The sequence below is a fragment of the Capsicum annuum genome, chromosome 12, assembly GCF_002878395.1.
Source record: "Capsicum annuum cultivar UCD-10X-F1 chromosome 12, UCD10Xv1.1, whole genome shotgun sequence".
NCBI classification, from domain to species: domain Eukaryota; kingdom Viridiplantae; phylum Streptophyta; class Magnoliopsida; order Solanales; family Solanaceae; genus Capsicum; species Capsicum annuum.
The window spans coordinates 59048859-59069564 of record NC_061122.1 but is presented as its reverse complement, the minus strand read 5'-3'; the positions used below and the strand labels follow the sequence as shown (position 1 = coordinate 59069564).

The following is a 20706-nucleotide window of genomic DNA, read 5'->3' as shown; positions in this document are numbered from 1 at the left end:
ATAGCCTTCATCTTGTTGTGCCTCACTCCAGTTAAAATTTTTGGAGAGATTGTCTGTTACCACAGAGATCCTATTTTTTTTGTCTTTCTTTGTTTTCCAGCTTTTTTTTTTATGCGATGAATTAATTGGATTGCAAAGTCAAATATAACAACCAAATGTCCTTCATAGAAGACTTATGAAGTTGCTATTACAGTCAACATTTAAGCCACCAAAGAGTAATAAAAAACGTAATGCTTCAACCAGTGATGAGTTAAAATGTCCATAGATTTTAGATTCTACTTGCTGCTTTTTCTTGTATGGAGTCTTTTTTATTTAAATAAAGACCATATCCTGGACCATATCTGAAATGTTGATTCCATCAGTTTAGTTTTTGAAATTGTTTTTGTGTCTGATCACTCTATGGGCACCTAGATAAATTTAACATACTTATTATCTCCCGCTAGCACTAGTCAATCCATCAAAATTTAAACTATTGAGGAACACCTAGACCTTTATGCTTAATTAAGAAACTAATTTGTAATGTCATTCTCATTCTTTGTTAATTTGATGGATTCTAACTTTACGTTCTTACCATTAAATCCAATGTACACTCGAAACTATAGGTTAAAATTTTAATATTTGTTGAAATTGCAGTACTAACTTTTTACATATATATTTATTTTATGTGTTCGATCAGCTGAACCCAATAAAATCAAGTTGCATCTGCCTTGGAGTGCTGCTGCTACGATAGAGAATTTGGATTGTACAACCAAGAATATGGCTGAAACTTGGGCCATCTACCATGATCCATGGAATTTGAGACTAGACAAGCTAAGTTTGTCCTAAAGACAAAAGATATAGAAGCTGATCAAAAGACGACCAAACCAGCATACATGGCAAAACAAAAGAATATATCATTAATAAACATATAGAAGTGATCTTCTAAGACCAAGAAAAAGAAATTCTGAAACCTGTTGTTGCCAACAAATATTTTTCTTGTACTCTCAACCTAATATGCAACTCAAACCCTCCAAAGAAAACAAACATCAATTGTAAATGGGAGCAGCTCTGGCTAACGGATCATAAAGTGAATTCACCTAGCTCCACTGATGAGGATAGCTGGAAACAGGCAAGTAGAATCATCTTTCGATCTGATACCGTAAGAAGATCTCATGTTGTTGCCAGATCCCCACGGGCGTATTCATTTGAACCATTACAAGGGGCCCACTTTGTGTTGAAAATGCTATAAATTGACTGTCGCGGCATGTACTTACAAAAAATGTCTTCTATCTTGGCTCTGGTGTTTCTCCAGATTATTGATGACTCAACAACTCAAAGAACTTCCAGCGACATGAAGATATTTAAGCTAGCATTATAGCCTTTTCTTTTTGGGAGCAAAAGTTATAACGACACTTCATCTAGCACTTCATCTAATAGGTTTTGCTTGTACAAGGCCAAATTCTGCAGAAACCAGCAATAGACTACATAAGTTTCAGCAGCTCTACAGGGTTTCAAGCATGTATCAGATGTGCATCTAGCAGAAAAGTGAAAAGCATCACCGATTAGACATTGTTGTGAAGGAAACATTTGTCAGTTAACTCATCTAGTAGAAATATGATTTATCAGATGGACATCTAGGAGAAAAGTGAAAAGCATTGATGACTAGGTCCTGTTGTGAAGGTCTGGGTGTTGAAGGTCCATCGATGTCAATCAGAAACTGGGTCAGAAAAATCATCTCAGATTTTTCCAGCACTTATATTACTATCATATACTACATGGAAATCTGACATAAGAGGAACTTGCCTACAACAAATAGATTATCGTCAGGCATGCATAGCCACTAAGTGGTCCAGATAGATTATGCAACATGACTTGTGAATACAAAGCCAATGGAATAACTTGGGAGTTTGGTGTGCAAATTATGGGGTCTGTAAGCAAGTCCATAACTTGGTATTCCAAATGGGAGAGGTTAATTTGTAGCATTCCCCAACTTCAGAGATGATCCATGCAGATCTTGCTGGTCATCTTGGATTCTGAATGTCTTACTTCTCTTATTTCGTCGGGCCAAAAATCTATTAAACATTTTGTACAGGACAATTAAACCGAGCATCTTTATTTTCCATCTGATCCTCTTCCAGAAAATAATCCATACTCCCAACATTCCTCCAAAAGTTATTCACACTTGTTTCACATGTGATAGAAAATCCAACGCTTTGTTGTAGACCCTTTTCCTTCAGTGCCTAGGAAGAACGGACACTATATCCTTGATATCATATTTTAGTCATATACGACCAGTTGGAATATACCTATACATCTTGTTTGACAACAGTTCAATTGTGTCCACTTTTTCATTAGTTACTATTTTCACTTTGACCTGTAATCTCTAAACAACACGAGGACTAATTCCTAAATTTGGTAAGAAAATTAGTCACCAAACCAAAATAAAAATTAAAGTTACATTTTTATATTTGGATCCGAAATTTATAATTGAAAACAGATTTTGAACTTGATTAAGAAGATTTTTACTTCATATATTTCAGTTAAAGTAATATTTTAGATCTGTTCTTCTTACAATTGTTTATTGTTGTTTGTGTTTTTAGTTACCTTTTCTTGTTTATCCCTTTTTCTTCATTGAGTCTTTATTCACTAAAACCCACACTTAGTTGCACTTTGAGCTTAGAGCCTTAGCAAACATTGGCACTTTCTACTCTTTTGATCTTCGATAACTATCAATAACATCGATTGTTAAACTACTTTCTTTTCTTGACAACCTCCTGTTATAATTCAATTTTCATATTCCATTAGTTATATTTAATTTAGCGTTATGGTCAACTAAGACCGTCTTAATCTTCTACTTGAACTTTTCAAAAAGCTATTGTACCACCCTTGGCATCATAAAAGTGGCATCTCAGCAGGCTAATAACATAACATCAACTTAAAGATAACTTTCTATGAACTTGTTGTTTTTAGCTTGACGTCCGAAGTACTTCAGGATACAGAAGTAAACAAGAGCTATCTACCAAACAATTTCCTATACAATAACATACATTAATTAAGAAAAAAAAAAAAGATTTTACCTCTGTATAAGCATAAACTCCAGCCTCCATAGATCCCAAAGGGCTTCCTCTCCTGATGAAATGATTTTCCTTATATATGTACAGCATTGGCACTCCGGTTGAAAGTTCTAAGTGGATAACCTGTTACCAAGGACCTTCTCAAACCCAACTAACATACATGCACCAAAAATGTGTGATACTAATGAGAAATATGACAATACTCATTACCTCCTCAGCAGTCAATTTATCGAGATACATTAGGATGGACCTCAATGAATTTGCATGAGCTACTACCATTACATGCTTTCCACTGGAAAGTTGGGGTTCAATCTGCAAGTAAATCAGCAGCAATGAGAGGTAAAGATATCAAGCTCTGCGGCAATAGAAACTGCTTTCCTCTATTTGCATTAACTTTTTATAACCCACAGCAGCTTACTTGCTCTTTGAAATAGGTAACAGCTCTTCGCAAGCACATTTCCAAGCTCTCACCGTTGGGTGGCCGAGCATCATAGCTTCGGCGCCATTTATAAACTTGCTCTTTCCCGCATCTTTCAGCTGTTTCCGGCTTATTAAACCCTTGAAGTTCCCCGTACCTGTAAAATAACATCCTTCTGAATCTGGGATGACATCATATTGGAATAGAAACAAAATGAGCGCTGTGAAAATACATCCTCTCATTCAGTTGCCATGCTTTAATAACAGGAACAGATTGCATCTCAGTGCCTTCACTATAAATTTGACTCCATACTTTGGCTTGTTCAGTCTCATTGTGTACAATAATGGGAACCTGGAAATTCAAGAAGGATAAGTGCTATATACAGTGGCCTTTTCAGGGATAACTTTGATATCTTCTGCACATTATATTGGTGGCATACGAACAAAAGAGCATGTAATCTTCGGTATACCAACCTTCCGTAATATGGAGACAATGTACACTACAATCAGGAGGGAGCCTCATTTCTTGAATCATGGAATGATTTAATGAAATTTTGCTATAAAGATGCATTTTTTTATTTCCTGAGATTGTTTATTTTGGATGCTAAATCATGTTTGATCACCATCCATGTCTTACAACATGAGGAAAAACATAGAAAGGTTGCAATAATCCATAGATAACCAAGAAAGAGTCTTTTCTATAAAGGATAACAATATCCAGGAAGTAGGAAGAACATTTCTTGAACACAACAAACGGAAAGGCTTATTTCTTTATGAAGCTTAGGATACTCTTATTTCACATTGCTAATTCAAGCTGTGTCCTATACTTTTAATTGATCTTCCTTCAGGAAAAAGTTCAAGCTGTCCGCGTAAATTCTGATTTTTAAATCAGATATATTAACATAAACCAAGCCAAATGGTTCGAAATATTAATAAACAAATTTAACAATTGATAAGAGAACTTTATCCAAAACTGGTCACCAAGAAAAGGACTGGTTTTGGCATAGTATGACGGATCTTAAGAGGATTTGACATAGCATAAGAACAGACAAGACTAGGACAGCTGTAATAGTTCCAACCGTACATGAAGTTAGTCAAACTAAAGAGTAAATTCAAGAATATTTTAGTGCTACCATAGATCATCTGAAAGAATTGCACTAGTTAGCAGGACCATGCTTCAAAAAGACAAGCGGCTGCAAATGAAGGAGTACCTTCTTGCAGTGGTGCTCTGTAAGAGCAAGCATGGCCGTCATCTGAGAACGAATCAATGCAGAGATGTAGACGACATCAATGGGTAGTTGTCTAATTCTCTTACCGGCTTCGATTGCTTCTTCTATTCCTTTACTGGTAAGTGGCACATCTACACAACCAGTGAACAGATTCTTTTCGTTCCACATTGATTCTCCATGCCGTATTAAGATCAAGTAAGATTCAGCTGCAGGGAATAAAGTCTTAAATTGGAAAAGATCACGACTAGAATGCAGATGCCACACAATGAACAACGAGTACACAAGAATTACTGGAGAGGAATGTACTCACATACTGTTCTCTGTGAATCATTGGTATTTGACAATGAGGAGAAAATTGGCTTAATAGCACAGAAAGATGAATTTGATGAATACCCCACGCAGTTTAAGGACTGCCTCAAACTGCATCTTTCTTTTCTAAAAACCGGTTTCATTTTAAGACTCCCAGATGAAGATGAGACCAAGAAGTTCCTAGAGCCCACGTTGGTAGCAACACAGCTGCAACTCGTGAAGTGCATTGCTTTGGGATAAGCAGAAGCAGCCATATTGAGTGTGCAATTATCCCAACTAAGCACCATAAAAGAAAACAAAAGGACTCAAATAGACACCTCCACAGTATTCAGATAAATTTCACAAAGAAAGAAAGAACTGCATTCCATACATATTCTCCGATGAGTTAATGGACCATTTTAAGAAGGGGAAATAAATTCTGATAGGTTTGCAATCAACTAATACAAACAATTTCATGGATAGTTAACAATAAACTTTCAAAGAATAAATTTACACCAGAATAGTTTAGAGATACACTTGTATAGACAATTACAACAGGCAATTGGTCTGTATTGGCTAGCAAATTTAGGCACATCTACTTTGGGAATAAGGACAATATTGGTTGAGTTGATTTGCTTCAGAAGTTCACCATTCTGAAAAAAATTCCATCACTGCTTCTGTCACATCCTGTCTAACAATAGACCATGCAGCTCTGTAGTAGACTAAAGGCAGCAGTGAGTCATTGTGGCAGAAAATCAGTCTGCTTTTGTGCAGGGCAGCTCCATACTGTGCAATGTATTGATATGCATTGATTTGCTAAGGGATTATGATAGGAGAGACCTCCAAGGTGTCTTTTGAAGATAGACCTTAGGAAAGCTTATGATATGGCAAGTTGGGAGTTCCCAGAGGAAGCTCTGAAGGGATCTGAATTTCCAGCAAAATTCATTCTACTGATTATGATCTATGTTACCTCCATAAAGTTTTCAGTAAAAGCAAATGGGAGGGCCACGGGTAATTTGCAGTGCAGAGTGGGCTCTGGCAAGGAGACCCTGCCACTCCACTGTTGTTTGTTCTTGTCATGGAGTACTCATCAAGGATCTTGAAAATCATGAGTTTATTGCCTGATCTCAAATACCACTCCACGTGTAAGCCTCGGAAGGTAACTCATCTTATATTTGCTGATGATTTATTGTAGAGGAAATGTGAAATCAGTTCATAGAGTCATGGAGGCTTTAGCTCATTTTAGCGAGGTAACTAGCATGATTGCTGACATGGACAAGTCCAGCAAGTTTTTAGCAGGTGTTTACGATAGAACTAAGAAGATGTTCAAGAAAAACAGGCTTTGTGTTGGCATTTTCCCTATCAGGCATCTAGGATTGCCCTTATCTCCTAAGAAATGGCGCAAATTGGACTGTCATGTGCTAATGGAGAAGATTACACAGAGAATCAGAGTCTCATACTCAAAACATTTGTCCTATACCGGAAGACTTCAGGTGATAAATGCAGTTTCATTTTCTATTCATAGCTTCTGGGAAGTACTGTTCATTCTGCCCAAAGCTTACTAAAAGATATGAACAGAATCTGTAGATAATACTTTGGTAGCTCAAAGGAAAAGAAGGTGTCACTAGTATCATGGGGGAAAGTTTACTTTCCTAAGAGGTTGGGAGGTGTGGATGTGAAATGTGGCTTCTATACGGTAACTGCTATGGCCACTGATATTAAGAAAGAATCTTTATGGGTTAGATGGGCGCATGGTACATACATGAAAGCTAAAATCAACATCTGGGCATATAAACCTCCTATATATCGCAGCTGGTACTGGAAGAAGATCAATCCTCTAAAAGATCAAATGGAAAGATGGTATGCTCAACATAGACAGACACTTAACTTTAGTGGTGATTACTCAATTACTAGAAGCTATCCAGCTATCATAGGGAATCAGTCCAGGATGAAAAGGCTGATCTTGTTTGGAGAAAACAGGCTCTACCCAAGCATTGCTTCATCATGTAGCTGGCAGTCGAAGGAAGGTTGCTTACCAAGGAGGGATGAGAATTGTTCTTGTGGTGCTTAAAACATGAAATTGCTCAACGGACTGGAACTGATTGGAGAACTAAACAAGTGTTGGACTTTTTCTTTTTTAAACTGTAAACAAGTGTTGGGCTGTGTTAAAAGGAAGCACTGAAGGCAATTTATAAAGAGTTGATGGTTACTATGGTTGATGGCTGCTATATGGTATAGCTATTCTATACCACACTTGAGGGCCCAGAATTGGAAGCTTATCAAAGGAGTAAATGTACAAAGTATAGAGGCAGTCAGATTAGGAAGGAAATTGTACAGAGACTAGCTTTACTTAAAGTATCCAAAAAAAGCTACTCCTATTAGATGTAGAGAGGATTAGTACAGCAGCTCTCGTGTAACTAGTTTTCTTTTTTGTTGGAGTCCTAGTTTCTGTTTTGTAAAGACTAAAGTTGTGTGTTCTTTAGTTGCATCGTGTTTTTGTTTGTTAATGCTAATGTCGCAGTTTTCCAAAAAGAAAAAAAAAAAAAAAAAGAAGAACAACATTTACAAGCTGAACTGCATTAAAATAAATCCTATCAAGCTGATCATACATGTTCACATTCATGTAACTAATAACATCAACGAAAATCATCCAAATCAAGAATTTGTTCAAAGGGCACATGCCACACAGTTCAACGAACATAAAATCTTGATTGCCCTTATCAAAAAAAAAAAAAAAAAGGTTGATTCTATATATAGATGTAAAAGAAGGGCAGCCGACGAAGTATCAGAGCAGGTGGGTCTATATGTGAGTTAACAAAAAGATGATCATACCTCTTTCTGATCAAACTGAACGTTTCAAGAACTGTGTAAAGCACTGGGAATGAAAGTAATGCACACAACAGAAGTTCAAACATGTGCACGCGGAGATCTCAAAGAACAGCTGCTGGAGAATGGAGATCGCTATGAGTCGTCATTAGTAAGTTACGACGTCGCTTCATGCTTTGTTCTTGTGTTCGAGTTGGGCTTTGATGACACTACAAAATTACGCTAATTTGCACTAATATCACCGTCCTTTACATAAGTAGCCGCTCCCTTAACACTATTACACCCTTTATCAATTTAAATTTAGGCCTTCTTACATAAATTTTGGGCGTTCAAGATTCGGTTTTGCATCGATTTTGTCGATGAGATAAAATCTAAATCAAATTAATTTAGTTAGTTTTTTAATTATTACATGTGCGTATTGGTTATTTAAAACAACGATTTAGTAATATAATAAATCATTAATTCCATAAATTAATGATTTAAAACATGTGTGCTATGCTCTTTGATTAATTCCACAAATTAAAGCCAACCACAAATTAATATACTAATATATTCCTCTTCAATTTTCATTCTATTGTATCAAAAGTCATTCCAACTCAAGTCTTAATAAGGAACGTATAATAGATTACACCACTTATTAGAATCTATTACAAATTAGGACATCTCTTAGTAGAGGTAATTCACCACAATTTGGACTCAACAAACAGTACAAAAAAACAACATTTAGCGACAGTCATATTTGGTCGCTAATCTATGTAAATCCATCGTTAAATAGAAATAGTGATGGATTTATTTCTGTCGCTATATTGCTCGTTGCTTGTAACGCCTCGATTTTCTAAATCGAAACGCTACACGATGCTCATGACCCCGAAAGACCACAAGCTAACCCATGACTGATATGTGTACCTATATACTGCATAAAAGACTGTAAAATACAGAAACATGAACTGAAAGGCCACAAGGTTCACAAATACATGACTGAAAATATGGTATACAATACCAAAATAAATCTAAAATAATTGTCTGACATATTATAGTCTGAAAGCCTCTAAACTGTTTGAATAAGGAGTTGATGGGACATGTCCCCAACTAACTCTATCTACTGAAATAAACTAAAAACTGAAATAGTAACATAATCAAATAATATCATCCTCGAATGATGAGGACTCACTGCTAACTCTGTCTGCTGAAATCTGGAATGCTACTGACGCTCTGGATCTCGTGCTTCTAAACCTATGGTATAAAACACCATAGCGCAAATGCATCAGTACTTTGAATGTACTGGTATGCAAGTCAGGTAGGCTGAATGCAATAGGGTTCATATGCATGAACAATACTAACTGACTGACTAACATGAACGTGACAATACATGCATTCATACGTAACTGTAACTGACACGGTGATAGGACTGAATACCTAGCTCTGACTACTGAGTTTACTGATATTGACATCTGAGTCACTGATGAGTGAGAAAGACTGATACTATATTACTTTATACTGAGGGACCAATACTATGCTACTGATATACGAATAACTGTGTCTAACAGTTCTGATTATGAAGAACTGGTCTGGTTGACTGTATTTGACAATCCTGAAGCTTAATACTGATACTATTAGTTCTGATAACTGACATAACTGATAACATGAGTGACTGCATCTGACAGTCCTGAATCTGATGGAACTAGTTGAGTTTCGTACTATATCTAAGTAACTAAATCTGAGACCAGTCCTATCTAGCAGGTGATCTCTAAATTTGATGATACTGATAATAAAGATGATTTGACTTAGTCTGAGATTAGTCCTACCTAACGGGTGATCTCTGAATCTGATTATGTTGATACTGATTTACCATAGTTGAGATAGTTCTATCCAATATGTGATCCCAAAGTCTATTTATAATAATAAGGATTGACTGTATCTGACAGTTCTGAATCTGTACTACTGAGCAGAATTGACTGTATCTGACAATCCTAATTTTGTAACTGAAACTGTGGGATGTATTCATCTAACCGACATACCCTTTTCTAGCTAGTCTGGGGTCCAACCTGTAACCCCAGCTGGAAGGGTGTCAGTACCGCGCTACTGGTAAAGACAACTGTTGTAGAGTCAATCCTAATCTAGCGGGTGACTTCTGGGATCAGTCCTATACATTTAAATGTACTAACGGGTGATCCCGAAGTATGTCAGTCCTATCTAACGGGTGATATCTCATATCTACGCTGGCTACGTAGTTCTGGAACTTAGGAATTACTTCTAGGAATCTCAGTCCTATCTAGCGGGTGAGTCCCCATCCCTAGGCTCACTCGGTGTTGAATCCTACTCCCATCTGAAAGACACTAATCTGATTAATTGAGCTAAACTGATTAACTAAACTGAACTGATTAGCTGAACTGAACTGATTAACTGAACTGATACTAGTGGTATTGGTTAGCAGAGCTAAACTGAGTTTACTGAGTTATATTGACTGATGGAAGGTACTTATGTCTGAGGACTGACTGAGAATACTGTAGTTACTTAGATTTTACTTGGAATCTGAGATTACTGAACTACTGGGATTTCTGAGATTTCCTGAGTCATATGGTTAACTGAGTTGTATGGATTATGGCTTGACTGAGAGTATCGTGAAACATGATATGACTCTAGGCACACAGCTAAATTGTCGGGTACAAGTACCCCCAGGATTCGATAGAAGGAAACTGACACACATGACACTTCTTGATCATAAGAATAAAATCCACAATTCATAATACCATAAATAGGGAATTTCATACTACACATGGTCCTCAACATCTTAGGCATGGAAGGGAATGCATATAACATGTAAATACTTGCATAACTTCAAGGTCATGGGCATTCCGCATCACAACAATCAATAGACAATAATAATATGGAATTCATGTTGAATCATAAGGGATATAGCATAGACTTGTCATGTAAGCACTATTGAGTCATGAAAACATGGTTTTTATCATTCTAGACATTTTATCGAACACCTTACATGCACAACTTTGGGCATAGGTATACTTATCAATTTAACAATCTAAGTCACCCAAAGTTATGGATTTCATCTAACATGCTCACATACTTCATGAAAATACATTAAGATACTACCTTGAAACCCAAATAACAACCATCAACATGGACATAATCATACCACAACAAGATAATAACAATTTATTATTTAAAACTTGATTCTTGAGCTCTATGGATGAAAATGATCCATGAATGAACACTACGCATACCATAAAGCTTGATCTTGAAAGAGATCTAATTTTTCTTGAAGGTTCTTGAAGAAATCCTTAGGCTTGTTCTTGATTTTTTTTACTGGGGTTTAACCCCTTTGGGAGAGAATGTTCTTGTTCTTGAGGAGAATGATAAAATAATGGGATAATATCCTTCTCAGGGCTTTAATACCATGTTTAGAGTTAGGAAAAAAGAACAAAGTACCACATGATATCACCTCCCAGTTGTTGAAATTATTAGCTGACGACCAAGGCTGATAAGGAGTCAGATCTGTGATAGCTCACCAGCCTAGTTTATCACCTGGGAGATGGAATTTTTGGGTTTCTATCTAAGCCTAACGAAATGGGCTGATAAGCCATCAGACTTGTGATAGGTCGTCAGCTCATGTTGTCACTCATTTGCCAGGAGGCCATGCCGGAGTAAAATGGGTATAACTTCTTGCTCTAACATTGGATTTGGGTAAAATTGGTATCATTGGAAAGATAATTCAATTATATATCTTTTGGTTGGTAATGAGATCAATAATTAATTGTATAAAAAGAGATATGCTCATTTGAAGTTGACTATAGCAATATCCTTTCCAAGAATTCAATCGATAAGGAATATTTTGATTCGTCTGATAGATGAAAGTTATTTTAAGACTTAATATACATATAACTTGCTCATAAAACTATAAAATAACCATGATGTACTATGCATGATCTTGAAGCATGGCACTAATATTGGTTTGGATTTTTTTGGGTATTACATTGCTAGCGTCTTAGTGACAAAAATATTATTTCCGTCGCAAAATTTGTGATCTCTTAGTGACAAAGTTTATCGGTTGATGATGTTATCAACGGCATATTCTGTTGGTATACCATTGCTATTTTTGAAATTCATTTTCTTCGTGCCTAAATTTACGATAGAATATTTTGTCGCTAACCTGTTGCAACATAGTTTGATCGACTGAGCAACCATCTTTAGCGAACAAATTTATCCATCGCTAAAGTTTTTTGTTAGCAACAACAAAAGTTAGTCACTAATATTTTATCGTTAATAGAAGCCGTCTTTAGTGATCAAATTTATCCATTGCTAAAGTTTTTCAGTAGCAACGACAAGAGTTAGTAACTAATTTTTGTCACTAATAATTTTATAAGAAAATTATTGAAACACGTAAATTACTGAATGATTAAAATAACCAACATTCATATAGATAGCAAAATGCACAATAATTGTATCCAAACATCCACAAGTTCAAATATTTTGTCAAAAATAAACTAATGTCAAACCTACATCCATCAAAATTAGTATTTGTTACTACATAACTGTTTTGTATTTCCACACAAAATAGTCTATCAAAAAAATAATGAAACGATGAAGGGCTACGAATACTATGAAGGGCTATGAATACTATGAGGCTATGAATCAACATCATCATCATTAGTAGGAGAAGGAACAAGCACGATCCCTTCTTGTACCCTAATACCACCAACACGCTCAATAACTATCGGAAAAAGTGAATAGTAACTGTCGGAATCAATTTCTTCACAAAATCCTCCAAATTTATTGTCGGTAAAGAAATCGAAGGTGGTACTGATGATGTGGAGGCATTACAGGCACAAAGTTTTTTTCCAAAGTAACTTTCAACTTTAGATCCAAGACCAAATAATCTTTTCTTCTTTACTCCTCCCACAGCTTCATAATATGATTCCAATTGATCAATTTCAGATTTATTCTGTCTTTTTTTTTCATATAATTTCTTCATACTTTTACTGTAATTGACAAGTGGAGATATTAAAACAGACTCAACTTCCTGTTACTTCTTTCATTTTTATGTACAATAAGAACTTTCGACAGATGTCAATACAAAAGAAAAATAAGAGAAGGGTATATCTAATGATGTAAATTATGGACTTACATGGAGAAGTCTGGAACTCTCAGCAATAAAAGATTTACCATCATGATTATGTGTGTGGACATGCAAATGTAACTCACTTAGAGTTGGATCTTGACCTATTGTAATAGCCTATACAAATAAATAATAGTCAAAATATTAAAATGCTAGTTAAGATGTATGTATGCCTACCATTAAATTTAAAGCAAGTAGACTGAATTTATACTTACAAGTTTCTTCCGGTGCTCTCCAACTGGGATAGAACCATCTGTGTGTGTCCCGATAGCTATTTCATGGCCACCACAATGGTTCTTTGAATTTATCTCTGACTTTTTAATACAATCATCACTTTCCAAAGTCCCATCCACCTTTCCCACACATGGTCATTTACAAATTTTGGTTGAACTGTAGCTTTGTATTTCTTTATATTAGAAATGAAATTCTTGTAGCATAATCCAGTCTTCTTCAACCATTGTTTCTTTACCGCAGTTTCACTAATGGAAGCATCCTAATAGAAATTCTTCTAAAATACATTTTAAAGAAATATAATTATTTACTTTAATTTGTAAACGAGACACCAAACACATTGAATGAAATCATATAGTACATGACACATTTCCAATAGACATACAGTTGCCAACTAGGAAAGTTTTTATAGTACATGGCACACTTCCAATAGATATACAGTTTCAATAGACAAACATATTTAATGATATGATATTTGAACTGGCTATAAATCTACAATAGATACAGTAATTACTGGAAATTTTTGGCATCAATGTTATATCGAGACACCTAGATTGTAATGATCCCAACACTCAAAGACCTAGCAATAAATTTCAAGGATGAATTGATGTCACAATTTACAAAATAGAAACTGCAATATCACATACACTTATGCATCAGATACACAAAATAGAAACTACATATCATATACACTTATGCATCAGATGCAGTTAAGCCTATGTCACATAGGAATAAATCAAATTGAGAAAGAACATGATATAAATGCATATTTGTATTCCAATAGTCTCCAGAATGTGGGAATTACTTCACATAGAGTAAAAGGTATACCTCTAACCTTTCCCAAGCTCTATATTTTACCATTGAGTGAAATCATATAGTATATGGCACACTTCCAACTCTATATTTAACATCGTATACTCGCTTTCAATAGAAGAGTTAGCCATATAGATGATAATGTACCAACAACCACATTGTGCAAATCCTTCTAGAAGCAATATTCCAATTCTAAAACTGTTGCTACAGTTCAAACTAATATATATTTTTTTAAGATTCACAAACCGCTGAAACTGATAACTTGTATATTTCACTTTTAAGATTTATAAATACACAGTAATTTGGGGGCATTAGCCCCTATTTATAGCAAAAGAAAACTCACAAAACCTGCAGTTATTCTACACCACTAAATGAAGTCTAGTACATCTAGAACACACTAATATGTATTCAAAGATAACGACTATTTAGGTACCAGTTCAAATTGCTACTACAGTTCTGAAACTGTTGCTACAGTTTAAACTGTGCTATAGTTCAAACTGCTGCTACAGTTCTGAAACTATTTCTACAGTTCAAACTACTTTACATGCATAGTATTTCTTAATTTAATCTACTTATTGATTTAGATCTCAGCCAAAATTTTTCCCTACCAGCACATACATTAGTACAATTCACAAGTAGATTTGAGTTATAATACAATATTAATGTAAATAGTTTTCATACTATCATAGTAGTATAACTTGTTATAACAGATTACCTGGAGTACTTTTAGGTGTTTAGTCAAATTTATAAACTGAATTTATAATTCTGAAACTGTTGTAAAGATTTGGTGCTAAAAAAACAAACCTTGAATTCTCCAAAATAACCATCTTTGACATCTTTGGAGACACCTTTTCAATTGATCCCACTAGGATCAACTTCACTTTTGAAAGACAATGTAATGAAACTGGAGCATTTTGCAGAAGGTTCCAACCTGTACACATTTAAAGAAATTGGTGCATGGATGATATTATCCAGTTAAATAATCGGGAATAAGAATTTACTGCAGCCTTGTTTGCACCAAAGCAGTTATTTAGCTAATAAACTGAATGATATTAAAAGTTTCTCAAAAAGCAAAAAATAAGAAGAAAGCGAGAAAAGGAAAAATGTGATATTATACCGGTCCCAACCATCGTATATTCGAGTAGATCCAATGTGAGGACATAACTGTAGTTTTTTGCAAAAAGCTACTAATCACAACAGTAAAATAATGTACACATCAAATCGTAAACAAACCAACTCCACAGTAAACTAGATCAACATACATAAACTATTAGCATTCATAATTTCAGTAGGTACTATATTCTAGAACATCTAGGTACTTATATTCCAGAACATAACCTTCACTCTATTTTGAAAGGAAATACATCATAACCAATTAAACAGACCAACTCCATGGTAAACTAGATCAACATACATGAACTATTAGCATTCACAATTTAAGTAGGTACTATATACTAGAACATCTAGTATATTCCAGAACATAACCTTCACTCTATTTTGAAAGGAAATACCATGACTTACAAGTTTAAGAACCTCACCCTTCTTGGAGTTTATACATGCTTTGTTGCACTTATTAAGCCAAGGAAAATCCATGAGTTTTTAATATCTTGATATTTACATGGTTAAAAGAGTAAGAAGACACAACAACAGTAAAACATAACAAAGAACGACACAAGTAACATGACATTACCATTGAAAGTAATTACTGTACTAAGATATGGACTAATGGAACTAATAAGTACCAATTATTCCTTATTAATACATAAAACAATAAGTAGTAAGTACTAACCCTGAAGAAGTCAGAAAAATAAGAGTCCAGGCATGGTTACTACTGAAATCACCTACACCAGACACATTCCTCTCAGTAGATGTTTGTAATACCCCAGGAAATTTTTTGTTAAAATTTTGTACGTAAACGTGTTGGGTTCTATCTTCTAGAATGAATTATAAATTTTTCGTGCGAAATGTCTTAGATTATGACCCACCATTGCATAGAGTATCCAATAATATTTTCAACGATATGTGGATCATCCAAAATAGACACCCGAGCGAAGAGTTATGAACATTTCGATCGAACCGTGAATAGTAGTGAATAGTAAAATGTGCAGGAAAAAGTACTAAGGCCGGGCGTATTTTTGCTCCAATTTTAAATGATCATAACTCCTTGTACATAATGATATGGATAATCTACTATATATCAATAGAAATATCTGAGAGTCCTCTTTCCAATGAAATTGGTTTCATCCAATTTGTCTATCGGAGCAAAAAGTTATGGTCGATCTACTTCAGCCTATCAAAAGTGAATTTTTGGGTCAACTTCAAACGATCATAACTCCTCGTACACAATGATCTGGGTGAGATACTATATATCAATGAAAAGATATGAGAGTCCTATTTCTAATGAAATTGGTTTCATTCAATTTAAATATTATAGTAAAATGTTATGGTTGATCTATTTCAGACTATGAAAACAGTCCATCAAAGGACAGATTTGAGAATTTTTTTGATTTTAAGGGGCGTTTTGGTCATTCCTCCTCATCGAAAATCCGTCTAAACCCTATATTAAAGCCTATTAGATGCATTATATATTATATTTCATCAAACTCTCTCAAAAAGAAAACCCTAAGCTCCTACATCCAAATTCAAGAACCTCCAAAGTTCACCATTAATTCTGCAAATTTATTCAAGATTCCAAGTTCCTAGTTCAAGAACTCCAAGAACCATCATTCAAAGGCACGATTAACATCACAAAAATGAGTATCGATGTAAAGTTCATCATTCAAGGCATGTGGGATTTTTCAACAAGAACTCTCTTTCGTTCTTATGCCCAAAAGTAATTTTCTTTACAAAGGCATGATTTTTATTTGATTTTTATGAATTTGAAGCATGAACCCATATCTTTTGATGATTATTATGAAATCTTGATGTTTATGATTTTGAAAGATGAATTTACATGTGTGGTGATATAAAGCATGAATCTTGAATGATATTTATCATGATTTTGATATTTGGGTAGTGAATCCCCATTGGAAATTGTGTTTTTTTAGAAAGTGTGTGTTATAAGCACGTTGATGTTGAATATTTGAGATATTTTGAATGATTTGACCTTTTGATCTTAATGAAGTTGTTTTGAGCTCGAGTGTGAAAGAAATTCACAACGTGGTTAATTTTGATAGATGGGAAGCATGATGGCTCTGGATGTATATTTATATATTACTGAAATTGTTTTGTTGTGGATTGTCTTTGAAATGATCTTAGCTAAGTCAGGAAGAAATATTTAGCACCGAGTGGGAGGTATAAAGCGACCTTACTTCCCTAGAACTACGTGCCCCCGTAGGAGTGAGCCTGAGGCTGATTTATATAATGATCACTAGTTTGTGTGGATTTGATATCGATAGTCCTACTCTGATGGCAAGGATAGAATGGCTCTCCCCAATATGGGTTGTATGTTGGACTCTATGTAGCTCACATGATTTATGTCTGTTATAGGATCTCCCAGAGTGTGTGTGTTTCCTTGTGTCTATGGTGAATGGTGAAGTGATTTGAAAGTGGAATTGTGAAAGTTATTCTTTCAAAAGATTTAAATGATATTTACATTATGAGAATTGATATTCTTGATGAACTGAAAGTGATTGACAAATCATATGATGACTCATATGTGTTATTGTACTTATTTCATCCTCTCATGATTATGATGATTTTCTTTGGGCTATGTGAGTCTTTCATACATCCTGCATATTTCTTATAAATATTTATGATGATGATGTTTATACAACTGCATACACCCCTATATACTTGGTTCCTTTTCATGGTACTGACCCACATCTTCGGATGCGGGCTGTATTTTCTCAAAATATAGGATCAGGTGCTCTGTTCCAAGTTTGATAGTGATTCTTCCGGCACGCTATTCTACATCCTCTATTATGGTGAGTCCTCATGTTCCGAGGACATGATGTCTGATGATGGTTTCACGGAATTGTTTACTTTTGATAATTGAGTATGAGTTAGTTGGGGCTTGTCTCAATGGCTCACTGGTTTTATTGATTTTCTTTGAGGCTTGTCAGACTAGTATAGATGTTGGGAGTTGACTAATAAGTTGTATTTTGTTATCTTTTTAAAATTCTTTTATTCTGGATGATGATTACTCTGTTGATATTTGAGGGTTATTTATGAAAACCCCGTTGATATGTGTTGAACTAAATAAAAATGGCTCATAGGGTTAGATTAGGGCTACTAGTAGCCTCAAGCACCGTGTGACGCTCTGGGACCCATTTTTTGAGACGTTACAAACTTGGTATCAGAGCCTAAGGTTTTAAGGTGTCCTAGGGAGTCTGACAAGCTACGTTAAGTAGAGTCTTGATCATCGGTGTGTAGTGCACCACAACTATGAGCAAGAGGCTACAAGATGTTTTAGGAAAAAGTGTGATTCTTTCTTTCAGAAGTCTATCGTGCTTAAATTTTCTCTCTCTACTATTGATTCATGCTCTTCTCTTTCAGAAATATGCCTCAATGTCGAGCAAGAAGAAATAATAATGGTCAGCAACCTCAACCCGCTGACCCATTAAATGAAAACGTGTCTCATACTAAATTTCGGGCAACCTTTTAGGCGCTGGCCCAAGCTATTACTGCAAATATTCAGGCCAACCTGGCCCCAGCTCCACAGCAACAGGGAGGTGATTTAGCTACTGCTAGGATCCATGACTTCATGCGGATGAATTCGCGAGAATTCTATGGGTCCAAGTCTGATAAGGATCCACGGTTATTTTTAGAGAAAGTGCGGAAGATGAATCAGGTGATGCATGTATCTGAGGAACATAGTGTGGAGTTGGCTGCATATAGGTTGAAAGACCTTGCTTATGATTGGGTTGTTTCTTGGAGGAGTGGTAGAGGTAAGAGATCTATCCCTATAACTTGACAAGAGTTCCAGGATGTATTCCTGGATATATTTTTCCCTTTGGAGATGAGGGAGTCAAAGGTGAAAGAGTTTATGAACCTGCGATAGGGCTCTATGACTGTTAGGGAGTACTGTCTAAAGTTCAATCAGTTGGCCAAGTATGCTCCTAACTTAGTGGCTGATAATCGGGCTAGTATGAGTAGGTTTATGACTGGAGTGTCTAGTTTTGTGGTTAAGGAGTGTAGGTCTACTATGCTGAATAGTTAGTTGAATATTTCTAGGCCGATGACTCATACCTAACAGATTGAGGTAGACAAGATTAAGGAGAGAGATAGAATGAGAGGAAATAAGCGAGCTAGGTCCGAGCAGCACGGAAATGGTCAGACTAGATCGCAGAGAGGGAGTTGCCCTCAGTATCTGGATCGTTCGTCTATGCCAGCATTGTTATCTGCTAGTGCTCCCATGCCTAGAGGTAGGCAGGAGCAAGGTACCAGGTCATATGCATCCAGGTCCCAGTACAATACTGGCTGTAAGTCAAATCGTCCCCTGTGTCCTAAGTGTGGTAGGCCTCATTTGGGTGAGTGTTGGGGTGAGAAGAGGGGTTATTTCTGGTGTAGTGACATGGGTCACAGAGTTAGAGATTCTCCATAGGATGGACAAGGGCGTCGTAACTATCGCCCTCAGACCTAGACTCAGACTGTTAGTGCTCCAGTTCCAGCGACTCACCCAGGCCCAGCTCAGGGCGCCTCTTCTAGCAATGTTGGCGGGCAGTACCAGAATAGATTCTATGCTTTACCATCCTGCCAAGAACAGGAGGACTCTCCCAATGTTGTTACTGGTATGTTTCGTATATTTTAGTTTGATGTGTATGCTTTGTTTGATCCTGGATCCAGTTTCTCATATGTTACACCTTTGATTGCTGTGAATTTTAAAATGAGTCCTAAGATTATTCCTGAGCCTATTCTAGTTTCTACCCCAGTGGGTGATTCGATTGTTGCCTAAAAAGTGTATAAAAAGTGTCCTGTTACCGTTCTTCATAGAGTTTTGTTGGTTGATCTGATTGAGTTAGACATGGTAGATTTTGATCTGATTCTGGGTATGGACTGGCTGTATTCTTCTTATGACTCTATTAATTGTCGAACCCGAGTGTTCAAGTTTCAGTTTCTGGGTGCATTCGTGTTTGAGTGGTCTGGAAATTTTGTGTCACCCAAGAGTCATTTTATCTCTTACCTCAAAGCTAGAAAGCTTATTTCTAAGGGGTGTATTTACCATTTGGTTAGAGTCAAAGACACTAAGTCTAAGACTCTAACTCTCCAGTCTGTTAACATCATTAATGAGTTTTCTGATGTCTTTCTAGATAATCTCCCAGGGATACCTCCTGATAGAGAGAGAGTTTGGGATTGATCTTCTTCTCGATACTCAACCTATTTCTATTTCTCCTTACCGTATGGCCCCTGCAGAACTTAAGGAGTTGAAGAGCAACTCAAAGATCTACTAGATAAGGGTTTCATAAGGCCTAGTGTTTCTCCTTGGGGTGCTCCTGTGTTGTTTGTGAGAAAGAAAGATGGCTCTTTGCGTATGTGCATTGATTACCGCCAACTAAATAAAGTCACCATAAAAAATAAGTACCTCCTTTCGAGAATAGATGATTTGTTTAACCAATTGTAAGGTGCAAGTTATTTCTCAAAGATACACCTTCGCTCTGGCTATTATTAACTCAAAGTTAGGGAGTGTGACATCTCGAAAACCGCTTTTCAAACTCGTTATGGCCATTTTGAGTTTTTTGTTATGTCTTTCGGGTTAACTAATGCCCCAGCAGCT

General features: G+C 35.9%; 1 protein-coding gene across 2 annotated transcripts; it reads right to left on the bottom strand.

Annotated features, from left to right (window-relative positions):
- Positions 1-869: 869 nt before the first annotated feature.
- Positions 870-8202, bottom strand: LOC107851030 (2,3-bisphosphoglycerate-dependent phosphoglycerate mutase 1). Of its 2 annotated transcripts, none has more exons than XM_047401028.1 (8): positions 7820-8202; positions 5010-5284; positions 4682-4905; positions 3704-3822; positions 3472-3628; positions 3264-3365; positions 3057-3176; positions 870-1440 (listed from the first exon to the last, which is right to left on the bottom strand). In XM_047401028.1, exons 1-8 carry the CDS (start codon positions 7900-7902, stop codon positions 1381-1383), a joined length of 1140 nt encoding a protein of 379 aa, XP_047256984.1. In that variant the 5' UTR covers positions 7903-8202; the 3' UTR covers positions 870-1380. The 2 variants fall into 2 exon arrangements, with proteins under 2 accessions (XP_047256984.1, XP_047256985.1); XM_047401029.1 differs by having other exon boundaries at positions 870-1513; positions 7820-8078.
- Positions 8203-20706: the final 12504 nt, after the last annotated feature.

What these genes read in the sequence shown, in the direction of transcription:
- LOC107851030 (XM_047401028.1), bottom strand. Translation starts at nt 7,902, where the DNA reads ATGTTTGAACTTCTGTTGTGTGCATTACTTTCATTCCCAGTGCTTTAC. An exon ending in TGATTCACAGAGAACAGTAT is followed by an intron (nt 4,906 to 5,009) that starts GTGAGTACATTC and finishes TATTCCCTGCAG; the next exon opens with CTGAATCTTACTTGATCTTA. An exon ending in ATAAATTGACTGCTGAGGAG is followed by an intron (nt 3,177 to 3,263) that starts GTAATGAGTATT and finishes CCTTGGTAACAG; the next exon opens with GTTATCCACTTAGAACTTTC.